The sequence below is a fragment of the Dendropsophus ebraccatus genome, chromosome 3 (genome assembly GCF_027789765.1).
Source record: "Dendropsophus ebraccatus isolate aDenEbr1 chromosome 3, aDenEbr1.pat, whole genome shotgun sequence".
Lineage (NCBI taxonomy): Eukaryota > Metazoa > Chordata > Amphibia > Anura > Hylidae > Dendropsophus > Dendropsophus ebraccatus.
The window spans coordinates 93,633,730-93,658,749 of NC_091456.1; the positions used below are offsets into that span (position 1 = coordinate 93,633,730).

A 25,020-nucleotide genomic window follows, 5' to 3' on the forward strand; every position below is an offset into this window, starting at 1 on the left:
GAGGGTGGGTAGGGGTATTTATGTAATATTATGATTCTTCATGTTTTTTTATGGGTTTTGTTAACAGTTATATAGATGTAATAAAAATTATAGTTAAAAAAATATATATATATACCATCCCTATAATTCATTACTGTTAGTTGTTCTCTGTCAACAAAGCTGCGGTGAGACAGTCAAAAAAAAAAAAAAATATTGCACATGGGCATTAGATTTCCAGTTATACGTTGATCCAAGGATTGTTCTGGTTGTCATTGGAGTCGGGAGGGAGTTTTCTCCCTGTTATGGGGCAATTGTCAACTGCCTCATGGGGGTTTTTGCCTTCCTGTATCAACACAGTAGGGTTTCCCAAGGTTGAACCTGATGGACTCTTGTCTTCTTTCAACCTTATTTACTATATTACTATGTAAGGTAACTTAGATTCTTACTAGGCTGTTTCACGTTGGTCTTTAGGTCCAGATCTAAAATCATCAGCCGCCGACCGCGCATCAGTACATGTAATAGCGTTTCGCAGGCCAACAGCTAACAATTGAATAAACTGGCATACATTACCTCTTCTCCTGCTCTCTGATTTCACTCTCGACTCCGTGGCTGCAGCTTCACAGTGACCTGTCTGAGCTGACAGGACGCTCAGCCAATCCGTGGCTGTCGTGATCCCAGACAGTGTTTGGCTGAGCGTCCTGTCAGCTCAGACAGGCTGCTCTGAAGCGACAGCCATGGTGTCGGGAGTGAAAGCAGAGAGCAGGAGAGGACCGGGAGTGTGAAGAGGTAATGTATGTCAGTTTAGGCCATCAATGTCTGTGCAGCCCTTGTTAAACGATGTTCAAACCGTGTAATAAGCTCAGTAAATGAGTGTCGATCTAGCAGATCAGAGGTTGTTTACAGTGATCAGGTGCCATCAACCCGTCTAATAGGATGCTTAGTTCACATGTCTCATCTATATGCAGTACCTCGACTAAGATGCATTTAAAGCGACTCTGTACCCACAATCGGACCCCCCCCCCCCCCCTCCAAACCACTTGTACCTTCGGATAGCTGCTTTTAATCCAAGATCTGTCCTGGGGTCTGTTCGGCAGGTGATGCAGTTATTGTCCTAAAAAAAAAACTTTTAAACTTGCAGCCCTGTTCCAAATGCCTGTGACCTAGAGTGTCTATGCATTAGGCTGGCACAACCTCTCTGTCCCTCCTCCCCACCCTCCTCATCATTAGGAATGCTCCAGGCAGATTTTCTACTATTCATCAGCTGTGTCAGCACGGCACATGGGCTGGATCGTTAAGGCACATGTGCAGTGTTCACTGCAGAGGAATAGGAAAAATCCTGCCAGTGGCATTCCTATGATGGGGAGGAAGGACGGAGGGGTGGTGCAAAGTTAGGGCACGGGTACTCTAGGCCACAGCTGTTTGACACAGGGCTGCAAGTTTAAAAGTTGTTTTTTAGGACAATAACTGCATCACCTGCATCACCTGGCTTAGAAGAATTATCCTGTCCACTTGTCTGGAGTAGTGCTAAATGTAGGCACTTGCCCGCCCTTCCCTGGTAGTTTCCTTCTTAACCCTTTCTGTGCTGCAGCATGTGACACAAAGTTCACTTACATGCTGCAACTCAGATAGGGTAAAAGAGCAGGACACAAGACATTTATGCTTCATCACTCCTGCACTGATGACCCATCCCGACTTTTGCAGTGGAATCCTGCAAATTTTACTACTTGCAGGCAACCTGAGAATGGAGGTTGAAGGTCATCAGTTCAGGAGCAATAAAACGTAAATGTACTGTGTCCTACTCGTTAACTCTTTCTGTGCAGCAGTACAGATATAAGTGAACTTTGTACTTTGTGTCACTTACACACTGCAGCACAGAAAGGGTCAAAGAGCAGGACACAGGACATTCATGCCTCATTGTTCCTGCACTGCAGTCAGCAGTTTTTTTTTTTTGTTTTTTTTTATAGAATTTGCAGTTTTTGGACAAATCTAATCGTCAGCCCCCCTAATCGCCTAGCCCTACTAGAAGGGGTACAGAATTTTACTTAATGCAGTTTGCTCAACAGAAGTGCAATACTGTGTTGCACAGTGTTCAACACCATCTACAAACAGTATTTTTATCACAGCCAGAACAGCACATTTTAGGTGTAATTGAGGTGTAATTAAAATTTACCTCCTTTACAAGCTGATACAAGCAGCCATGGAAATTAGTGTTCTCATCAGTGTTGCTTCCCTGGAGAGTGTAATGCTGCGTTTACACAGAACGATTATCGTGCGAATTTGCACAATAACAATCGAATTCGAACGATAATTGTACGTGTAAACACAGCGAACGATCATGCGACGAGCGTGAAATTTTATTTTGATCTTACATGTTCTAAAATCGTCGTTCGTCGGAATTGCAGATCATTCCGAGTAAACAGTCGTTCACTGATTTTACCTATGTGCGAGATAGGCTTAAGCTTTCGCTAAACGATTTTTCCGAACAATATATCGTTCCGTCTAAACGCTGATTGTTCTAAAAAAGCATCATTCTTTCGATATCGTTAATCGTACGATCGGGCGAATTATCGTTCTGTGTAAACGTAGCATTAATGGACAAAATCAATCTATATTTGATCCCCTAAATAAAGCCAGATTTATGTGTTTCTGAAAAAATAAAGAAAACACGTGCTGGATATGAGGGTAGGGAGTGAGGAATCATACTGTGGCCAACCTTGCGGAAGGATGTTGTACAGAATATTCAGGGTGAGGGTTGCTGATTTTGGTGGTACAGGGTAACAGTATCAACCCTTTGTGTTTAAATCTTTCTTGTTTGACAAGTTATGTGTGATTTTAGGGGGATTTTACAATTAAAATATAAACTACATCCAGACTTGAGAACAGTAAATTTTCTTATAAAAGGTTAAACAGTCAAAGGCAGCGTCAGTTACAGTCTGGGTTCTGTTTCCTTCCCTTAAAGTGTGTCCCATTGTGTAAGTATGTATTCTTCATTCAAGGATGTGACCCTTTTAGAACTATTGAGAATAACTAATAATTTTAGCCTCTCTTTTATTACTTATAGGTGAAAAAGTCAAGGGTCAGAGAGGTGATGGGAAATACGAGCGTTACATACCAGATTTTGTATTATTTCAGTTCAGATATTTCTCTTGTATTGCATGACATACTGTTTATTGTTGCTGTTAATAAAAGGTCCCACATATATTAGTGATGTGGCGGATTGTTCTAATCTGCTATATGATTGTTTGTTTCTATAAATTATATGAGATTTAAATTAATTAATTAATTAAATTAATCCAGTATTGATTGGTAGCCTGTAAATAGATAATCATTTCTTTTCTTATTGGAAAAGGGAATCATTTGTAATCTGTAATCTTTCCCTTAGTTGTTTTTTCTAACCTTTTCTATCCTCTGTGTCTGGGCATCCTCAGTTGCTGGTTTTTGGATTTGTTTGTTTGTTTACATATATATAAAATATGGGGAAAAGATGTTCCAGGTAAAACCCCCTCAAAAGACAAGGAGGCAATACCTCCGCCTGGAGAAAAAATGGTTCACTCTCCGGAGGCGACAAGCCTTCTTTACAATGAGAACTGTGAATCTGTTACACGGTCTACCCCAGGATCTGGTCACAGCAAAAACAGTAGCGGGCTTCAAAACAGGCAGAGACAAGTACAGGCGATTAAGAAACTTTGCATTTGGGTTTATTAGGCAAATATGCCATTATCTGCATTCAAAAAGACTTTCCCCAGGCCCCCCCCCCTTCCTTCTCTCTATCATTCACTGCTCATTATTATGGGGGAGGGGGAAGGAGGGAGATTACTCGGCAGCAAAGAACAAAGGATTACACAGCAGGAGTTGTGTGAAAGCCGGTATTCAGAGGTCAGAGAGGTTAGTGCTGACTTCAGAGGAGATAGCCCAGTGATGTAGCTGTAAATGAACTTTGTTGTCCTGTTTTGGTGCCTCATCTCCCTCAACCCCTCCCCTCTCCAGCTGTAAATTAACTCTCCCGCTGTAAATTAACTCTTTGTTGTCCTGTTTTGGTGCCTCATCTCCCTCAACCCCTCCCCTCTCCATAAGAGAACCAAGAAGACAGGGGGGGAGAGCTTCAAACTGCTTTTTCATGATAAAAATGCATTTTTCGGCTAATAAACCCAATTACAAAGTTTCTTAAAATTGCCTGTTATATTGATTTTGGCAAAAAAAAATTTCAAACGACAGTGACACTTTAATGCATATGTATAGAACCTACCCATCATCCGCCCCCCTTCCTTTCACCCATCCCCTCCCTGTATATCCCCCTTCCCTGCATCCATACCCTCCTTGGTTGAACTTGATGGGCATGTGTCTTTTTTCAATTGTATTAACTATGTAACATGAAGAACTTCTAGGTCACAGCGGTCAGCAGTGACATGACAGCTCTACATGCCTATAGCTCCTCCCCCTCCTCTCTGAATCTAGCCCCGCCTCCTCTACCCATATGCAGGAAATGTCTGTCTTCCTACAAGTGTCCTTTGAGCAGCATGGTGGCTCAGTGTCTGCCAATTACTTATATTTTCAAATAAACTAGTTTTTTCACAGTTTTATTGGTTGTAGGACTACAGTTGTAGTCCTGAAATACATATACACTACAGTAGCCATCCTACGGGTGGATGCGGGTTCTATGAGCCAGGGTTCTGGTGTAAGTTCATGCCATGCCATGAGGTGACGTAGCATCTCTCCTCTCCATATTACAGACAGCAGCAGCACTGCTCTAACACTGTAAATCTTTACTATACAATAATAACAGTATAGGGGGAGAGTTATCAAAGCCGGTACAGAGGAAAGGTGGAACAGTTTCCCATAGCAACCAATCAAATTGCTTTTTCATTTTTTAAAAAGGTCTCCAAAAATAAAACCTAGACTGACTGGTTGCTATGGGCAACAGTTTCCCTGTTCCTCTGCACATGTTTTGATAAATCACTCCCATAGTTCCTTTATTTATATAGCTCCCACCTATTCTGCAGCGCTGTACAAAGATTGTAGTCACTCATCTTGGTCCCTGTCCCCAATGGAGCTAGCCATGTTTTGGAGTGTGTAATAAAATCCATGCAAACATGGGGGGACATACATGCAGCTTTTATCCCAGGACCCCAGCACTACATAGTAACATGGCTAACCTCTGTGCCCCCCACATAGCTATCAGCTCTTGGTCTCCAGATGTTAGCTCCTCCTACAGGGGTGTGGCTAAATCAATGTGGATCCATAACCCCACCCACATGATGACTTAATATTCCCTCAATTGCAGGAAACAGAAAGGGAATGTGACCTCATAGGAAGTAAAGAAAACACAGGCAGAGAGCCTAAGAACACAATAAGAGCTCTAAACAAAAAAAAAAAAGAAGTGTATGTAGAACCCACAGAGGTTAATGCAATGCTAATTTATTGAAAAATCCTGGACAACCCAATTAAGGATAGTTTGACTGGAAGAAATTTAGTGTGTGTAAAGATCCCGTTATAAGGCTGATGAAATTGCTGTCTAATTATGCATACATATTTAAACATACTTTGGGCATATTAATAGTACAAGCAAATTGTACTTTATTTTAGCAGACAAAAATACCTTTTTCTTTACCTATCAGCCACTTCTTTCTCTTGCTCTGACCATTTACAATCTCTCCACTGCAAAATTCATCTTGAGAAAAAAGGTTATCTCACTGAGAAATCAGTTTACATGCTGCCCCTATAAGATAATGGAGAGAGGAGGAGGAATGGGCAGTGGCTAGAGAAAGATAAAGGCAGGGCGATACAGAGACATGGCTTCAGCTTAAAGTAAGTATGTTGCATGTAAATATGCTGCATGCTGCTGCTTCTGAGGGTGTGCTATGGAGATATAGGGTTGTAGGGTCTCTTCTATGTGTATGCCGCATGTGCAAGACATCATAGAGGCCAGTTTCTCCCCCCCCCCCCCCATTCCTAAGCTGATCTCAGGAAAAATGTGACAATATAAATTAGATGAAAGTTGGTCAAATCCAGTGATCTTGGCGAGACCAGCCAATCATGTAATGTTTTTTAGGGGTGTCCCAACTCTTACCAATGGCAAATGTCATTGATTTTTTAACATAGAGCAATTAAAAAAATAGGAACGGCTAACTTTTTTTTTTATCTCTCCTGCCCAGACAACCCCTTCATTCATTTTAACATGTGTGATGAATTTTTCTCACAAAATATAAGTTGTTGTCAGAGGTGCCTGACAGCTTGTTTCTTCCCGCCACTGAGAAGATGGCCAGACTAAAGCCCAAATGTATTAATCTGAGGACAAAAAAATCTCTAATTTTTTATGTAGAAACTATTCACAGCTTAAGTTTAATTTTACCTGAGAACTTGAAAAATAAAAGCATTTTTTATTATTATTTTAACATAATGCATCACTATAGACCTAGTTTTCTTCATGACACCTCCCCTATAAGGCCACCTCTACTGCTCAAACATTTGTGGTTGTCCATTTCATATAGATTTGTATGTGTGATTGCCCTACCTGATCAGCTGATTAAATGCTGCGATCTATAGCAATTGCAGCGTTTAAGGAAGTCAGTGACAGGATAAGCACCTGTCAGTGACTGATCGGGAAACCCGCAGCATGGCTGCAGGGGTCCTGCTCACTTACTCTGACAGATGGAGAAGATCTCCTTACCGCCATCCTTTCGGATTGGCCATCTGATAAAGTCAGCCAGTTTCTAGATTGCTAGAAGTGCTGATCAATGCTATGAAATGGCATGTAACTGTAAAAAAAGTATAAAAGAAAAGCAAATGTTTTTAAAGATATAAAAAAGATTTTTATAAATAAAATCCCCAATAAAAGTTTAAATAACCACTTTTCCCATATAACAAAATGTAACTGTGTAAAAAAGAAAAAAAACTGCTTAAACCAAAAGAGGAAAAAAAACCTCACCAGGATTGCTGATTTTTAAAAATATTAAAATTTTTTTAAATAAATCAAAATCAAATCAAAATTTTTCTTCTACATCAATATAATACAAAAATATATATAAAAAAAGCATTATGGCTCTTAGAAGGCAAGAAAGAGAGCATTGCTTTATTGTGCCCTGATATCCATGCATCAATGACCTTTGGTCCTGAAGAGGTTAAACAACATGTCAGAGGAGCTGACGGGACCACTTTAAACCTGTATTTAAGCATTCGTAATTCTTGTGTACTTTTTTACATTTTTATTTTAGGCCAGAAACCAACTGCAATAGTCTCCTCCATCCCCGGCACCACTCGAGATGTTGTTGAGGCAACTTTGAACATTGGGGGATATCCTATTATCCTAAGTGACACCGCAGGCCTTCGGGATTCTGAGGATCCTATAGAGAAGGAAGGTGTGAGAAGGGCCATGGCAAGGTAATTAAATCTAAAATCTAAATCCAAAATTAGATTTGAAATCCAGTTTTATCTAAATTAACAATCTAATATTGTTAACTGAAGGAGATGCTGCATCTAATTGGTAGACTTTTACAAAAATCTACTTTATATTTGCATTAGCAACCCACAGGTGTAAGGGCTTACCGTATATACTCCTCCTAGCGTTCACATGGCAAACACCTACTCTGTAGATTTTAAAATATAATTTTTTTTTTTTAGAAAAGTGAGGATCTTGGCAAACTATTTGATCAAACAGAGTGTACCATGTCACCACGTTAAGGCGTCCTTGATACATGGTCCCTACTCTAGCATTTTCACACTAGCAATGGCCTCTCCTGGGCTTTAATAAGCCTACAACTGGGCAGGTTTTTTGTCTGTACTTAAGCCACAAGCAGCGTGCAACCTGCAGTGTGAACAGAGTCATAGATGTGCTGCCAAAATTTTCCTTTTTTTATATTTGCATTACTGCTTTACTTGTTTTCTCACGGAGATGGTCAGACCTGCCTGTTTTTAGCATGGCTGGCCGACCATCTGATCTGTGGCCTCCCAACTATTAACCAACATTTGTCTCGAGAGAGAAAGTTGTTGCTTAGCTGTCTGGCAGCGGCTTACCTTTTTCCTATTGAGCTGAATATTCATGTGTATGGGGGAAGAGTTGTCAGGGGAGGTAGCTTGGGCCAAATTAACTTTTGTCCTTCAACTGTTGAAGGTGTATGAGCATCTTTGTATTATGTCCATGATTCTGTTCAGTCATTCTCCTCATATGCAGGAGAATGTGGCTTTGCTGCACAACAACCTTTGGCCTCTGGCTGCTGATTGACAGCTGTTGGACTATACAAAGTATATATACACAGTATAGATAGACAGTTGCCAATCAGAGGGAGCTGGTGCTCGTGAATATGGAGAACTACTGCGTAATGGCACATAATGAACAGGTGTGTGTGGTGCTCAGAGTCCTAGTTATTCAGGAGACTACCGCTGAATCAGCTGCACAGAACAATGTGATACATCTTTCTGTTCATCTTTGTCACTAGCTTATGCCACCCTTAGATTGGGCAGCATAAACCTACTGACAAAATCTTTTTAAGCTGGCTATATATATGAGATGGCTGTTGGATGAATGCTTGTTTGCCTGACAGCTACAGTATCTTTCCCAATCCCTACATAAACATGCATGCTCTGCCTGGTGCATGTATGCTGGATGAGGAAGCAAATGTCAGTCACCTCTGGTGGTGGTTTGAGAACAAAGGGATCAAATATTTTGAAATCCAACATGCCTGGTCCTTTTCTTCCCTGACTTCTCCTGTAGTAGAAGTAGACTCAGGAGGCCGCCATACACATGGGGGGGGGGGGGGGAATAAAAGAAAGTGTGAATTGTGTTTTGTGAAAACTAATGACTTCTCCCTTATTACAATTCACTGATAAACTTGTTTAAAAATTCGGAATCTCTGCATGTAAAACACATTCATTCAATGTAAGTGAATTCATGGAAACTGTTGTCACCTCTTTTGATTTTGCTGCACAGCTCAATAAAAGTGGTGCAGGTGGATTTAGTGAAAGTTGCTCCAAAAATTTTGAGCTTGGATTAAGAAAATGTTTTCATGTGTACAGATTCCTACATGTAAAATCCCCATATAAGAACCCACTCAGAACTGGGGCTGAAAGACCTGCAGGAACTTCCATGATGTCTGTATGTAGCAGAGCTGTTTGCATATGGTGATGTAGAAGAGGTGTATGTTTCTCTATATTGATGCAGTGGGAATCGTCTCATGACAGCCGCTACTTACCTCAGGATTCCAGGTCTGTTCTCCTAATACCGCAGTCCGGTATAGTGGTGTTTTTGGCTAATTACTGCTATGCTAATTAGCGTGCTCGGAGCATTTAGGGCGTTCCCCGTCCTTCCAGAGCATCCGCTCGGCCCCCCTAACCTGTCTCCTCCCGGCCCGCCCACTATGCATATTCATGTATGCATAGATAGATGCATGTGCAGAAAGCAGCCCATAACAAGTGGCCTAGCTATGCATATATGAATATGCATAGTGGGCAGGCCGGGAGGGGGCAGGCTAGGCGGCCCGAGCGGGTGCTCCGGGAGGATGGGGGAACGCCCCAAATGCTCCGAGCACGCTAATTAGCATAGCAGTAATGTCAGGACAGTTCAGGGCACACAAGGAAACACACACAAAGACAGGTGAAGCCCTAACACTGTCCCACTCCCACTGCCCCTACCTGCTTGCCACTAGACCACCCTAAATGATGGCGGACAACTAGGTGACTTTCCCTGCACTGCAACAGGGTGACACGTGAAACAAGACAAGGACTATAACAGAGACAGACAAAACACAATGGTGGATAGTCAGGCAAAAATGGGTCAGAACCAGGAGAATCAAAATATAGACCAGAATCACATAGCCAAAGAACAGTCAGAAGCAAGCCGAGGTCAGGTAAAACAGGAGTTCAGAATACACCAGAATAGCAAGCTTGAAACAGGTACAGCAAGTGTAATCCTATAGCAGGCATCAGGCCTAGGGAATGACTGAGCTTTATATGAAAGCAGGTCCCGGTCTCAGAGACGATTGGAGCAGAGAAACAAGAGATTGGACAGGAGGACCAGGCTGTCAGTCATTATCCAAGGCAAGGTGTTAACGGTATACCTGCTGGAAGAAATCTTCCCAGACAATAAGCAGGGCGTTAACCTGAATCAATAGAAATGCCACAGCAGAATAAAACTGTGTTCACACTAATAAAATGATGCAAGTAAACAACTAATTTTGCCGCCATGATCGCAGTGGGCGACCAGAGCTTGAGAACGTTGTTTTACCAGGTACAATCCTGACATTACCCCCCCTTCTACGAGGGGCCACTGGACCCTCATTTGAACCACCAGGTTTGGAAGGGTATGTATGATGGAATAATCAAACGATTTTGGGGCATGGAGATCTCTAGCAGACACCCAAACTCGTTCCTCGGGTCCATACCCTTTCCAGTGGACCAGATACTGAATCGAGTTTTGCACTCTACGTGAATCAATAATTTTTTCCACTTCAAACTCCAGCTCTCCCTGAACAACAACTGGACTAGGTGGTGTTTTAAAAACAACTGGTCAAACATATTTATTGAGCAATGATTTATGGAAGACAGGGTGAATACGAAGAGACCTGGGTAACTGCAATTTATAGGATACTGGGTTGATGATTTCGGCGATTACATACGGACCGATAAAACGAGGTGCAAGCTTATTTGAGGGTGCTCTTAAACGAAGATTTTTAGCAGAAAGCCATACTTTATCTCCCACAGCATAATTAGGCCCAGGCAAGCGCTTTTTATTTGCATATTGTACATGGCGGAGTTGGGCTTTTTCCAGATTCTTACGATTCTGAGCCCAGACTGTGCACAGACGACGGATTACAGATTTGACGGAAGCATGATCAGATTCATGACCGGTAACGGCTGAGTATCTTGGGTGGAAACCATAATTACAGTAAAAGGGAGACAGTCGTGTCGAGGAGTTCTCCTGATTATTAAGGGCAAACTCAGCCAGTGGCAAGAATTCCCTCCACCTCTCCTGGCATTCAGAGACGTAACACCTGAGATATTGTTCTAAGGACTGGTTTAATCTCTCTGTCTGCCCATTGGTCTCGGGATGAAAGGCAGAGAAGAATGATGGAGCAATACCCAACTGGCCACAGAAAGCCCTCCAAAACCTTGACACGAACTGAACTCCCCTGTCAGATACAATATTAGACGGAATACCATGTAATCTGAGAATATGGCAAACAAACAGACCTGCCAAAACTTTAGCACTAGGTAATTTCTTTAAAGCAACAAGGTGACACATCTTTGAGAAACGGTCTACCACCACCCATATCACAGACCTTCCTTGGGAAAGGGGAAGATCGGTGATGAAATCCATTGATAAATGCGACCATGGCCTCTTGGGCACAGGGAGTGGATGAAGCAACCCTTCAGGGAGTCTCCGGGGAGTCTTGGCCCTGGCTCAGGTTTCACAGGCCATAACAAATTCCTTAACTTCCCGTGCCCAAGATGGCCACCAATAAGTACGTGATAATAAATATTTGGTACCTGCAATGCCCGGATGACCTGCCAAGACTGAGGAATGCACTTCCTCCAAGATTTTAAGTCTGAGGTGACCTGGCACAAAAAGTTTACCCTGGGGTAGATCTGGGGGCGCTAATTCTTGAGAATTAGTAATGGAAGACACCAAATCGGGAGTAAGAGTAGCGACCACAACTCCTGGGGTGAGGATATTCTCAGGTTCCTCATTGGGGGCATCACGGGCACCGAAACTCCTAGACAGGCATCTGCCTTAACATTATTGGCACCTGGGCGATAAGTTACAATAAAATTAAACCTTGTAAAGAATAAAGCCCACCGTGCCTGTCGAGGGTTGAGCCTCTTGGCATTATCAAGATACAATAGGTTCTTATGATCAGTTAACACAACCACCCTATGTTTGGCTCCCTCCAGGAAATGTCTCCATTCCTCAAATGCCCACTTTATAGCTAGCAATTCCCGATTCCCAATGTCATAATCTCTGAGGTGGAGAATTTCCTGGAGAAGAAAGCCACAGGACGGAGGTTGGTGTACGGCTCTGCTCCCTGGGACAGGACCGCTCCAACTCCTGTCTCAGAAGCGTCAACCTCAACAACAAATGGTTTTTCAGGATCTGGGTGGACCAGAACAGGAGCGTCAGAGAAACAATTCTTCAAAGCACTAAAGGCATGTTCTGCCTCTGGTGTCCAAGCAGTGGGGTCCGACCCTTTTTTGGTAAGATCAGTAAGGGGCTTAGCGATAACAGAAAAATCCTTAATGAACTTCCGGTAATAATTTGCAAAACCCAGAAAAGGTTGAATCTCTTTTAGTGAAATGGGGCGTACCCACTCCTGTATGGCAGAAACTTTCTGGGGATCCATACCGATAGAATCAGGAGTGAGAATATAACCCAGGAACCCCACCTCTTGGACACCAAATTGGCACTTAGACAGCTTAGCACATAAATAGTTCTGTTGCAACCTAGAGAGGACAATCCTTACATGTTCTTGATGGGTAGTCCAATCTGGTGAAAAGATGAGGATGTCATCTAGGTATACGACCACGAACCTACCCAGAAGGTCACGAAAAATATCATTTACAAACCTTTGGAAGACGGCAGGGGCATTACTGAGACCAAATGGCATGACTAAATACTCAAAATGGCCCTCAGGAGTATTGAATGCCGTCTTCCACTCATCACCCCTCTGATCCGGATCAAGTTGTAGGCTCCCCGGAGATCTATTTTGGAGTACCAGTGAGCACCCACAACTTGATTGAACAAATCCGGGATCAGAGGAAGAGGATGCTGGTCCTTAACCATGATTTTATTTAACTCTCGGTAGTCTATACATGGTCTAAGACCCCCATCTTTCTTGCTGACAAAAAAGAAACCTGCCCCCATAGGCGATACTGACGGCCGGATGTGACCCTTCCGGAGGTCAATGGCGCAATCATATGGCCTATGTGGGGGAAGATGGTCTGAGCTGACTTCGTCAAAGACATCTCGGAAGTCAGCTATGAACTCAGGAATAGATCCAAAATCAGTGGTACATTCTAAGGTCTGTACAGTGCTCAGATGAGAATGACAACTAGAACCCCATTTAAGTAACTCAGCAGTCACCCAATCAAACACTGGGTTATGGAGACGAAGCCAAGGCAAACCAAGAATTACATCAGAGGTCATTTTTTCCATAACAAAAAACGAAATTTTTTCAGAGTGAAGACACCCCACTGAGAGGGTGACTTCGGCAGTGCGAAATTTAATTCTTCTGTCAAAGGAGTGGAATGAGCCCCAGTGACTGAGAAAGGAGAACACAAAGGAATAAACTCAATGCCTAAGGCCCGAGCAACAACAGCATTTATAAAATTAATTGCAGCCCCTAAGTCCACCATAGCCTGGCAAGCAAGAGTTTTACTACCAGTGGACAAAGAAACCGGTAACAAAACTTTATTCACAGAAACAGGAGGTACCTGTGTGCCTGAGTGGCTTCCCCGGTCACCACTCAGGCACTGAAGTTTTTCCTGCACCGGCTTGGGCTTGGAGGGACAGGCCCGGATGAAATGACCTGATTTTCCACAATATAGACACAGGAAATTCTCAAATCGGTGTTTCCTTCGAGCAGCAGCGTCAGTCGATCCCAGTTGCATTGGTTCTTCACTGAGAGGAGAAGGTGGAGAAGGAGCGACAGACTAGGCAAGAGCAGACTTAAAAGAAAAACCTGGTCTTAACGGTAGAGGGGAGACCCCATGTTTTTCCCTGCGTCTCTCTCTAATTCTCCTATCCACACTAACTGCTAGGGCCATATAGTCACTGAGGGAGTCTGGGGTAGGATGGCTTACCAAAGCATCCTTGATAGCCTCAGACAAGCTTTGTCTAAACAATGTCTTTAGAGGCTGGTCAGGCCACCCAGTTACTGAGCACCACTGGCGAAATTCAGAGCAATGATCTTCAGCAGAGCGACGGCCCTACTGAATGGACAGGAGATGGGTCTCTGCCAGTGCTACTCGGTTAGGGTCATCATACACTTGGCCAAGGGTTTCAAAAAATCGGTCAACCGAAAACCATTCTGGGAACTCAGGAGGGAGTGACAGTGCCCAATCCTGTGGAGGACCCTTTAGTAGAGAGACTATCACCCCAACTTTCTCAGCTTCAGTAGGGAACTGATTAAACCTAAAAAACAACTTACATGATTCACGAAACGTGTGGAATCTATCAGGGTCGCCTTCAAAGTGATCTGGCAGAAGCATGCTAGGTTTCCGCTGGAGGTTCTGGACAGGGAAAACAGGGGCTGAAAAAGTAACAGGTGAGGCAGCAGTGTCAGATGAATGGGTATTCATGGCATTTAGACGTTGTGAAATTTGGTCAACAACATCTGCCATTTCCTTGCACTGATTTGCCAACTCAGCCAGGCGGTCACTGACTAACGGATCAGCACTCATAGTGAACCGCCGGGAGGGTTGACTGGAATATTGGGCCTGCTATAATGTCAGGACAGTTCAGGGCACACAAGGAAACACACACAAAGACAGGTGAAGCCCTGACACTGTCCCACTCCCACTGCCCCTACCTCAGAGACAATTGGAGCAGAGAAACAAGAGATTGGACAGGAGGACCAGGCTGTCAGTCATTATCCAAGGCAAGGTGTTAACTGTATACCTGCTGGAAGAAATCTTCCCAGACAATAAGCAGGGCGTTAACCTGAATCAATAGAAATGCCACAGCAGAATAAAACTGTGTTCACACTAATAAAATGATGCAAGTAAACAACTAATTTTGCCGCCATGATCGCAGTGGGCGACCAGAGCTAGAGAACGTTGTTTTACCAGGTACAATCCTGACAAGTAATTAGCCGAAAACACCACTATACCGGACCCCAACGGTATAAGGAGGACAGCCCTGGATTCCTGAGGTAAATAGCGGCTGGCTCATATCAGCAGGTTCACTGGCCCGAAACTGAAACTTTCCAGGACAGTACATTAAACCCACACATACAGAGCTCTTCTGCATTGTACACACCCAGCCACATGAAAATAAACACACAGCTCTGCTACAAATATATACCCACAGACACACATAATTAAACAGACACACGCTACATAAACATACTCACAGACACACATACAATTCTACCACATCAATGTACAGACACATACACACCTCTATTAGGTCATACACAAACAGCTCTGTTACATACAGAAACACACAAATTTTAATACCCATTGACTCCTCCCAGTCATGTGACTAATCATGGAAGGTTCTGCAGGTCTTTCAGCTCCAGTTCTTTTAGATGGGGCTTTTCCATGTATCTGGAGGTCATGCAGATCACAAGCAGATTCCTTTCCTGCAGGGCATTGATCCTGTAGATCAGTTTCCCACAGGAGAACGGAGAGAACTGTGCAGCTATCAGTAGCTGCACAGTTCACGCAGCATTCGGGCACAGGTCTTCATCAGTGCTCTGCCTAAACATCAGGGAAGCAGTCTTACACTGTCAGGTTGCCCTGTCTCCAGACTAGAAGGCACTTGTTAGCAGGATATTTTTCTGCTAAAAAGTGCATCTTATAGACCGAAAAATTGGTCAAAATGTTTAAGTTCAATTATGTTAAATGAAAGTCACAGTCATCTCCTAGGGTTTGTTACAGTTTTCACGAAGAACTGGTCAGTCCACCAAAAGCATGTGTTAGTAAAATGTTAAGTGTACACTGACTTCTACCACTGATATATTCTTTATAAGCAGTGGTATAATAGAAATGTACAATATAGTATTCCAATTGACAAACTTTATAGCTAACATTTTATATTATGTGAGGAATCCAAGGTTTTCTGTGTGTAACTTACCTTCACTTTGGCCCTTCAAATTATTCAGGCAGCTTGATAAGAGTAGAGGATGAACGTCACAAAAGCAAACAACTTGCCGAACTGTACTTCACCCGTTGTTTTTTTGGGCAAAAAATTATTTACTGTGCAGAAAAAGGTTCCTGCTAATGCCTGGCAAAGACAATGATGCTGCGCACAGCCACACAGATGCATCCTTTGTACACATTGTTATTGTGGGATTTCAGACCATTTATTTTTCAGTCCAAGACGTGTTGCTGGCTTGGCACTAATGTCTAAATGTGGGAAAACTAGTTGTCTAAACCTTTTACTAACCCTTCTTTATAGTCCTTACACCGCCGATATTTCTTGTGAGGTTAATTCAGGTTATTATGGATTCCAGTGTCCTCTCAAAGTGTTTGAGTACTAGTCCCCTACAACATTAAAAACCAACAATGATTTGGGAAAAGCTACAGTACATTGAACAGGAAACCTTTTATGATGATAATAAATTGTTAAATAAAACATAGAACAGATGTAGGGCCAATGTAGAAGTGCACATTTTAGTTTAGCATCTCAATACATAAGGTTTAGGTAAGCAAGTGTACTGTGAAAAAAAAAGATATTTCTAACTAATTGAATGACTTGATTTTGGAATACTAAGCAGTGTCCATTATAATCTAATGTCTAATTTTATTTTGTAGGGCTAGGGAAGCAGACATTCTTGTAGCAGTTATAGATGTCAGCAATGGTTTACTATCTCGGGAAACAGTGCTTGCCCACCTGCAGAACATCTATTCGAGCTTCAAAGGCGATGGACCAGAGATTGTTATTTTGGCACTCAACAAAGTAGACCTGCTCAGCCAAGAGAGTATTGTTAACATAGAAAAGATATGCCAGGAATCTGGACTTCAGTCAGTATGTCTTCTGTCATGCCACACAGGAGAAGGAATCATCAAGTTCTTGAAAATCCTCAGAGACCGCTTGGAAGCAATGTGAGGTTCACATTTATATACTTGTCAGAGGTGCATTTTATTTGACCTAGAAAACCTTGTGTACTACCTCTCTTTGCGATCAAACAATAACAGAGCGCCTACCTACCTCACTCAACCACTGCTCCTGCTGTCAGATTACCTGGCCCTGGCAGCTCTTCCGTTCTGCTAGCTTCTGATGACCTCCTTGCTTAGCTCTGTAATTGGCTGAGTGGGTGTCAGACATAAAACAGAAGATCTCATAAGCACATCTGTAAATAAGTGTGATATATAAACTGGGTGAATTGCTACTAGGGCTTGGCAGTAATTTTTGCGGCACTTGTTACTGACCCATAAAACTTTGGACTGTCTGACTGCTGTATAACATCCCAATAGAAATCAATGGGCCCTAAATTTGACTGTAATTGCGGGTCCACAATGAGGGTGGGTTCACACTGAGGAATCTGCGCAGAGAAGTTCCTGTGGATTCCGCCACTCGCCACCGTGTGCTCCCTCTCTGCATCTCTGCCGTGCCATAGATTCCATTCTATGGTCGGGCGGATTCCGCCATCTGTCCAGAGAACAAACAAAATCATTCTTTGGACGGACGGTGGATTCTGGATTCTGCCCGACCATAGAATGGAGTCTATGGCACTGGCGGAGATGTATGCAGTCGTAAGGGACGGAATCAACGGCAGGGGATCCGTCCAGATTTCTCAGTGTGAATGTACCATTACAGACAAACTTATGGAATGTGCGAATAAGGCTTTACTTTGATGTTTTCTTTGAAAAGAAAATATATTTTTTTTTTCTCAATATATTTTGTATTTCTTTTTAGTTGTGGTGATCCTCTTCAGGGAATGCCTACACTTACTCAGACTCGCCACAGACATCATCTTACACAATGCCTTGATGCCCTAGGCCACTACAGTGTGCACAGACAGCAGGACTTGGTTATGTCAGCTGAAGATCTGCGTATTGCACACAGACAACTAGGTGCTATTACAGGTAGGGTAAGCGCTGAGGAAATTTTGGATATTATATTTAGTGATTTCTGCATTGGAAAGTGATTCTGTTTATGTCTGTTTCAACCTTTAATATCTTGTGCTGTTTTAGGCACTAAGCATGTTAACTTCTAAAACTTTCTGTATGAATAAACCATTCTGCATCATTTGTCTTTTCTTTGATTTCAATTTCTTGTATATGCTTTGAGAACCTAAAGAACAGATCTGAAAAACAAATCTAAAAGACCAGATTTGCAACACTTAAAGCGACTCTGTAGCCACAATCTGACCCACAAAAACCGCTTGTACCTTTTGGATAGCTGCTTTAAATCCAAGATCTGTCCTGGGGTCCGTTCGGCATGTGATGCAGTTATTGTCCTAAAAACAACTTTTAATCTTGCAGCCCTGTGTCAAATTGGTGTGGACTTAGGTGTCTGTGCATTAGGATTGCTACATCCCTCCGTCCCTCCTCCCCGCCCTCCTCATCATTAGGAATGCCCCTAGAACATATTCTCCTATTCCTCACCTGTGTGAACACTGCACAGGTGCCTTAACGATCCAGCCCATGTGCAGTGTTCAGACAGGTGAGGAATAGGAGAAAATGTTCCAGGGGCATTTCCAATGGTGAGGAGCTGCAATCCTCCTCTCCCAATTCCAGCAGGATTAACAGGCGCAGCTACTCCTAACAGATGAAGTATAACGCGTTTCTAGAACAGACAGGTCTCTTCATCTGAAGCATCGGATGAAGAGACCGATCCGGTCAAGAAATGCATAATGCTGAGCCTTTTATACATGTTTTTATTATTTTAATAAAGTAGTTTTTTATACTTCATCTGTTGGGAGTAGCTGCGCCTGTTAATCCTGCTGGAATTGGGACAGGAGGACTGCATCTTGTTACAGCCCTGGGTTGGGTTTGCAGGAAGACTAAACACTGGTTCCCTTCTTGAGCATACGCATGGAGAGTTGTCCCTCTAGCAAAGGTGAGGAGGGACGGAGGGGTGTTGCAATCCTATGACATGGGTACTCTAGGCCACACGTATTTGACACAGGGCTGCAAGTTTTAATTTTTTTTTTTTAGGACAATAACTGCTTCACCTGCTGAACGGACCCAAGGACAGATCTTGGATTAAAAGCAGCTACCCAATAGTACAACTGATTTGGGGGATCAGATTGTGGGTACAGAGTCGCTTTAAGTAAAACAAATAGAGTAAAACAAAATGTGGAACATTAAATAAGAAGTTCAGAGGATTGCATTCAGTGTCGGACTGAAGTACCTTGGGCCCACCAGAGAAAATCATTCTTGAGGCCCACCTCTCAGCTACGACACTTATCTATGTTAACATAGGTAAGGGTCTTTTTACACCGCACAATATGAGTCACTGTACGGCTGCAAATGAGTGCTGATCAGCGAGATCAGCGCTCTCTTGCAGTGCCCTTACACGATAGTACAAAGATATGTGGCCAACAACAAATATTTTTAAGGTCAAAAGTTTAAATCAACTGACTAGCGATTTGACTTTTACATGGGACGAATATCACCTTACTGTTATTGACCAAATCCATCATACGCACAGTATTTTGATCAGCATTTCAGTCAGTATTTTGGTCAGTATGTAAAGCCAAAACCAGGAATAAAACTGACAGAAAAGAAAAAATATTACGGAAACATTTGTATCTTTTGGCCATGTTCACACACTGTCTTTTTTAGTAAAATAACGTATGTTATTTGATACTCCAAAATAACGGCTGATATTCTAAGTCTTCAATGATTTCCATTGAAGTCTATGGAAACATGATGCTCACACAATGCATAGCAACCGCTGTTCGCAGCAGCTGTCAAATTATTGTTCAGGACAATTATTGGTGGCAGTTATTTAGTGAACAATGGACTTTATTTAAAGTTGTAGACACTGAATTTTTTTTTGGGGCTGTCCTTTACCGTCTTCTCAATATTGCAATGATGGCTGCTAAAGTATGTTAAATAGCTTCCATTATTTGGTACTCAAAATAACGGCCGTTGAAAATCATTCTGTCCATATAACCCTTCTGTTATTTTTTACTGATCAAAATACTAGTGAGAAGGACGGCAGGGGAAGAAAAATTACACTCACGTACAGCCCCTCTATGCTTTTCTTGCTGCTCAAAACTTCCTGTTCTGTCTCAACAGAGGAAGTTCCTGCATATCCAAGGTATTATACACAAAACTTAACCTATTACACGGAGCGATAATAGGCTGAATCAGCATCATTATTTCCACTGGTTTACTACTAAATAGAGGTAATTTTTAATGCTGGGTTTACACGAAACGATAATTGGCCCGATCGTACGATTAACAATGTCAGAGTAACGATTTTTTATTCATAACGATCAGCGTTTAGACGGTACGATATATCGTGTGGAAAAATCGTTTTGCGATCGTTTTGCGATCGCGCGCCCGCAGCCCGGCCCCCGCCCGCAGCCCGGCCCCTCGCTCATCCGCGGCCCGGCCCCACGGTCAACCGCAGCCCCCTGCGCCGCCCCGATCACCACCCCCACTACTCCGATCGCCACCCCCTACCGCCGCTCCGATCGCCCCGCCGCCGATCCAATGTTTACACGGAACGATCTGCGAATTTTTCGCGAACAACGATTTAAGAACAAGATAAAAGATCAAAATGAACGATTTCTCGCTCGTCGTTCGCTCGCTCGATGCGTTTACACGTACGATTATCATTCGAATTCGATCGTTATCGTGCAAATTCGCACGATAATCATTCCGTGTAAACCCAGCATAAGGGTCCATTTACACAGAAAGATTATCTGACAGATTATCTGCCAAAGATTTGAAGCCAAAGCCAGAAACAGACTATAAACAGAGATCAGGTCATAAAGGAAAGCCTGAGACTTCTCCTCTTTTCAAATCCATTGCTGGCTTTGGCTTCAAAACTTTAGCAGATAATTTGTCAGATAATCTTTCTTTGTAAATGGATCATAAGGTGAAACAGATAATAATAATTTTATTCACTTATTAGGCTGTTCACACGTGCATTTTCATTGTGTTACTGCATCATTTTACTGCTCTCCTTCATTGCGTTGAAATCGCAATGAAACTCCGTGTGCAAACATACCCTCATGTTGTACTTCTCCTTGGTAACAGATTAAACTGACACATTACTGTTACCATGTTAAAGTGACACTGTCACCCCTATTTGCATTTTGACTTTTCTCCACAGGTTTAAAGGGTAAATGTTACAGCTTTCATTACTTATTTTATATTATATGTCATGGTGCTTGTTCTGGTAAAAAGTCGTTTTTATCACCTGTGGATTGTATATATGGGCGGGGCCTTGCGGCCTATGTGCCACATTGCTCCGCCCCTAGTGCCACTTAGCCCCGCCCCATCCATGACGTCATCAATGCATAGGCCCCGCCTAGAGCTTTAGGCTGGCCCTTCCATTGGCTGCTGAGGGGGCGGGGCCTATGCAGCGATGAAGTCACGGATGGGGCGGGGCTGAGTGGCGCTAGGGGCGGAGCGATGTGGTGCGCTGGGCCACTCCGCTGAGGGTAGTAGTACTGGTGGTGGTAGTACTGAGTAGGAACCCGGCTAGCCACTTGCCTGATGGTAGTCACGGTATGGGCACAAGGGATAGCAGCTGTAGATCGGGAACCTGAACGAGCGGAGGCCGAGCAATTCCTCGTTGTCCTTAGTCAGGGCACCAATAATTAAACCAATGCCAGGGTTCAGAAACAACGGTAGTTGTGCATTTATTGAAACGGTAACTAGTGGCAACAGTCTCTCCGGATGCAACCGGGAATAAGGCAGACTTGGATAAGGCAAAGCAATGGGTGATGCTGCAATAGGCTGTGATGGTAGCGTACTGAATGATGGGAGTAGTAGTACTGAGGATAAGATACTGGGCGGAATGAAGCTGAGACGAATACTTGCTGTGGATGATGATGGGAGATGATGAGAGGAATGACTATCGGCACCCAGATCTTTGATCGAGATGAGAATCTTTAGGACTTGAGAAGGAAGACACAGCCAGGTCCCGACTGGACTGGAACACTTCTAGTAACGCTGGAGCAGCAGAGCACACGTGTCTCTCTCCTGACAGTGGAGAGAGGACACACACAACCTGTCCCCTTGTAGGTAGAAGACAGGACTCACACACGACCTGTCCCCTTGAAGGTAGAAGACAGGACTGAGGTTAAGAGGAAGTCACATGGTGTCCCCAGCCAAAGCTCGATGGCTATTGGGGTTACCATGGCAGCAGGGGCAGTCACGTGACATCAAACCATTGCATCATCACACCATTAGGCATATTGGACTGAATATATATATAAATTGAGTGAAACAGCAGACCCGAATACTGAGGGGGTGACAGGATACACAGTTTGCAGTGGACCACAGTTTCCAGAACAGAGGCAATAAAATACTGACTGACTCAGATATAAGAATACACGTTTGAGAAAAATAACAAGAGGAGAAACTCTGTTCTGGGACACTGCAGTGGCACATAGGGTGCAAGGCCCCGCCCACTTATACCAATCCACAGGTGATAAAAACGACTTTTTACCAGAACAAGCACCATGAGGTGTGATATAATATAAGTAATGAAAGCTGTAACATTTACCCTTTACACCTGTGGAGAGCAGTCAAAATGTAAATAGGGGGTGACAGTGTCACTTTAAATAACTACATTGTGCTAATTTTAAGGGAACCAATAAACAAAAAATCAATATAAAGCTTGAAAAGATTGCTAATACTGCTAATCATACACTGCACAAACATCTAGTTATTCCCTGTGCCCCTGCCCACAATCTTACTTTCATTAATTTCCACGTTGTATGCAAATCGGTCTGAACTAGGCATCAAGGCAGTCCTTAAGGCCCTGTAATCACGCCACACTGGGCATAATTCACAGCGATGTATCCTTGATGCATCACAGAGGCACGCCTGGAAGGATACAGTGCTGTGAATCATGCCCATCCATACCATGCGATTACAGGGCTGGACAGCCCCAGGACTCGCTAGTTAGGCCTAAGGGACCGGCCCGATGCCTAGTTCACACTAATTTGCTTACAGCATTGGAGTTAATAGAAGTAAAGTAACAGGGCTCAGTGGGCAGGCACACAGGAAATAGCTAGATGTTTGTGCAGTATATGATTAGCAATATTAACATTTTCAAGCTTATTGTTTTTTGTGCGGATTGGTTCCGTTTAACTCCACAATGCTCGATTGCTAATCTTGTCCAAAGGAGGATTAGGATTATATAAAGAGTTTTTCTGACTCCTGTGTTTTTCCTACTTTTCTGTACGTGTATGAAAATTAGTATTATGGAGTTTGTGGTTGCCTCCTTAATAATGATATTGGCTCATACAGAGACATGACATCTATCCAGCTCATGCGTGCTTTTGTTAGAGCATTCCTTTTTATAGCAAACAATAGCAGAATAAATATTTTTATTATACATGCGAGAGGTTGTCCAAACTCAGCTGTCTCCAGGGAAAAGAAAGGAAGTACTACTTTACACAATGGGTGGTGGATTTAAAAAATAGACTTCCTGCAAAGATGATACATTGGAAAGTGGACAAAAAGGCTGTCTGGGGTTAGCAGAATAAAATTTCCCTTTTTTTTGTTTGCTTAGCTTCTCTGAGAATTGTGAGATTGAATGTTGATTCTCATATCTATTATTGTAACAATCATTTTATTCAAACTGTACAAATCCATTATTTATGTTATCATTGGGGATTTTTGCATGTAAAGTTTTCCATTTATTTGCGTAATTCATACAGGTATAGATGTATCTCTATAGAATATTGAATGTTCTATAGATTACTGCATATTCCATTGACTCCTGGCTTTGGCTTCAAAAAGCTTTTGGATAAATTGGTCATTTATATGTGTGTGTGTGTGTGTGTTTGTGTGTGTGTGTAAAAGAACCCTAAGTAAGTGTCTTTGTTGCTCATAGCAGCTAATTAGAGTTCAGCTCTCATTTTAACTGATCAATATGGGAAGTAAAAGCTGAGCTGTGATTGGTTGCTATGGCCAGAAAGAAAATCTGCTGAATTTCAGTATCCCAGTTCCACAAGGCTGGATGAATCCAAGCATTCGATGTTACCAGCTAATTCCGACCCTACTGTCTGACATACAGGATTTATATTACTAGCTAATATTTTTGTTGTTAGAAAATATTGTTGCCACTATACCTCCAGCTCATATCACATGTTATATATGTTGGTATATGTAAATGTTTAATACATTCTAGGCTTCTATTAGCAAATCTCTTAACTCAAGGAGATCAGTTAAAAAATTCCAATGAAGTACTCAATCAATAGTCTCCACTGATGCCCCCAAAAATTTAAATATGCAAAACAAGAGTCTGTGGAGTCTCGGTTGCAAGTTTTAAAACATGGAAATAGTCAGATATCTCTAGCCTATTGCCACAGGGGGCCTCCATGATGTGGAGAGCGACACACCACCCTGATAGGTAGCCCCTTAAGTCCCACTCGGTTGCGAGTATTGGAACATAAAAAGGGAAACAACAGGGTGGCCCCTTTTGTGTCAAAGTCTAACTCAATGTGCGAGTAATGCGACATGACAAGGGCTTGCCAAGGCAGGCATCCATCCACAGACAGCTGTTTTGGGGTATTTGCCTCTCGTCAGTGTGGAGCAGGATTCTGGCTAGTTGGGGCAATGACAAAAGGGGCCACCCTGTTGTTTCCCTATTTATGTTTCAATATTCGCAACCGAATGGGACTTAAGGGGCTATCCTTAAGGGTGGTGTGTTGCTCTCCCCATCATGGAGGCACCCCGTGGCAACAGGCTAGGGATATCTGGCTTTTGCTGTGTTTTGAGACTCGCAACCGAGGCTCCACGGACTCTTGTTTTGCATATTTAGGCTTCTATTAGACATACATCAAGATATAAACACTTACCTGTGACATGTTTACATCAAAATACAGGTCAGTTGGTTGAGACAACATAAGGTGTACCATACCTCAGTTATATGACTCAGACTATTAAAAATAATGTGTACCTAGGAAGCAAGAAAATATTTCTGTTGTGGAATTTGCTATTTCTGTCAGTCTCCTGCTTGTAGACATTACTTAGTATTGGAATGCAGACACTGGATGTGCTACATACATTCTAAGCCAGCTCACACTGGCTTCATATTTAAAGTTGGGCCCAAAAGACTCATTTGGTTCACCTACTTTACGTTTATTTATAACATAAGTAATACCAGGGAACTGTTTTGCATTTGTTATATAACAATGTTACGTAGTATCATCTAACAACTATATTAAAATATAATTTATAATTCAA

General features: G+C 42.7%; 1 protein-coding gene across 6 annotated transcripts in view; it reads left to right on the forward strand.

Annotated features, from left to right (window-relative positions):
* GTPBP3 (GTP binding protein 3, mitochondrial) overlaps window positions 1-25,020 on the forward strand; it is a 91,519-nt gene that overhangs the window by 58,657 nt on the left and 7,842 nt on the right. For 5 of the 6 annotated variants that reach the window (XM_069962224.1, XM_069962227.1, XM_069962225.1 and 2 more), the window contains exons 8-10: window positions 7,191-7,356; window positions 16,444-16,734; window positions 17,549-17,883. In XM_069962224.1, the coding sequence (XP_069818325.1) occupies window positions 7,191-7,356; window positions 16,444-16,734; window positions 17,549-17,780 (689 nt within the window). In that variant the 3' untranslated portion in view covers window positions 17,781-17,883. Of the gene's footprint in view, window positions 1-7,190; window positions 7,357-16,443; window positions 16,735-17,548; window positions 17,884-25,020 lie in introns of those variants that run through there. The other variant, XM_069962226.1, reaches the window with a different exon arrangement.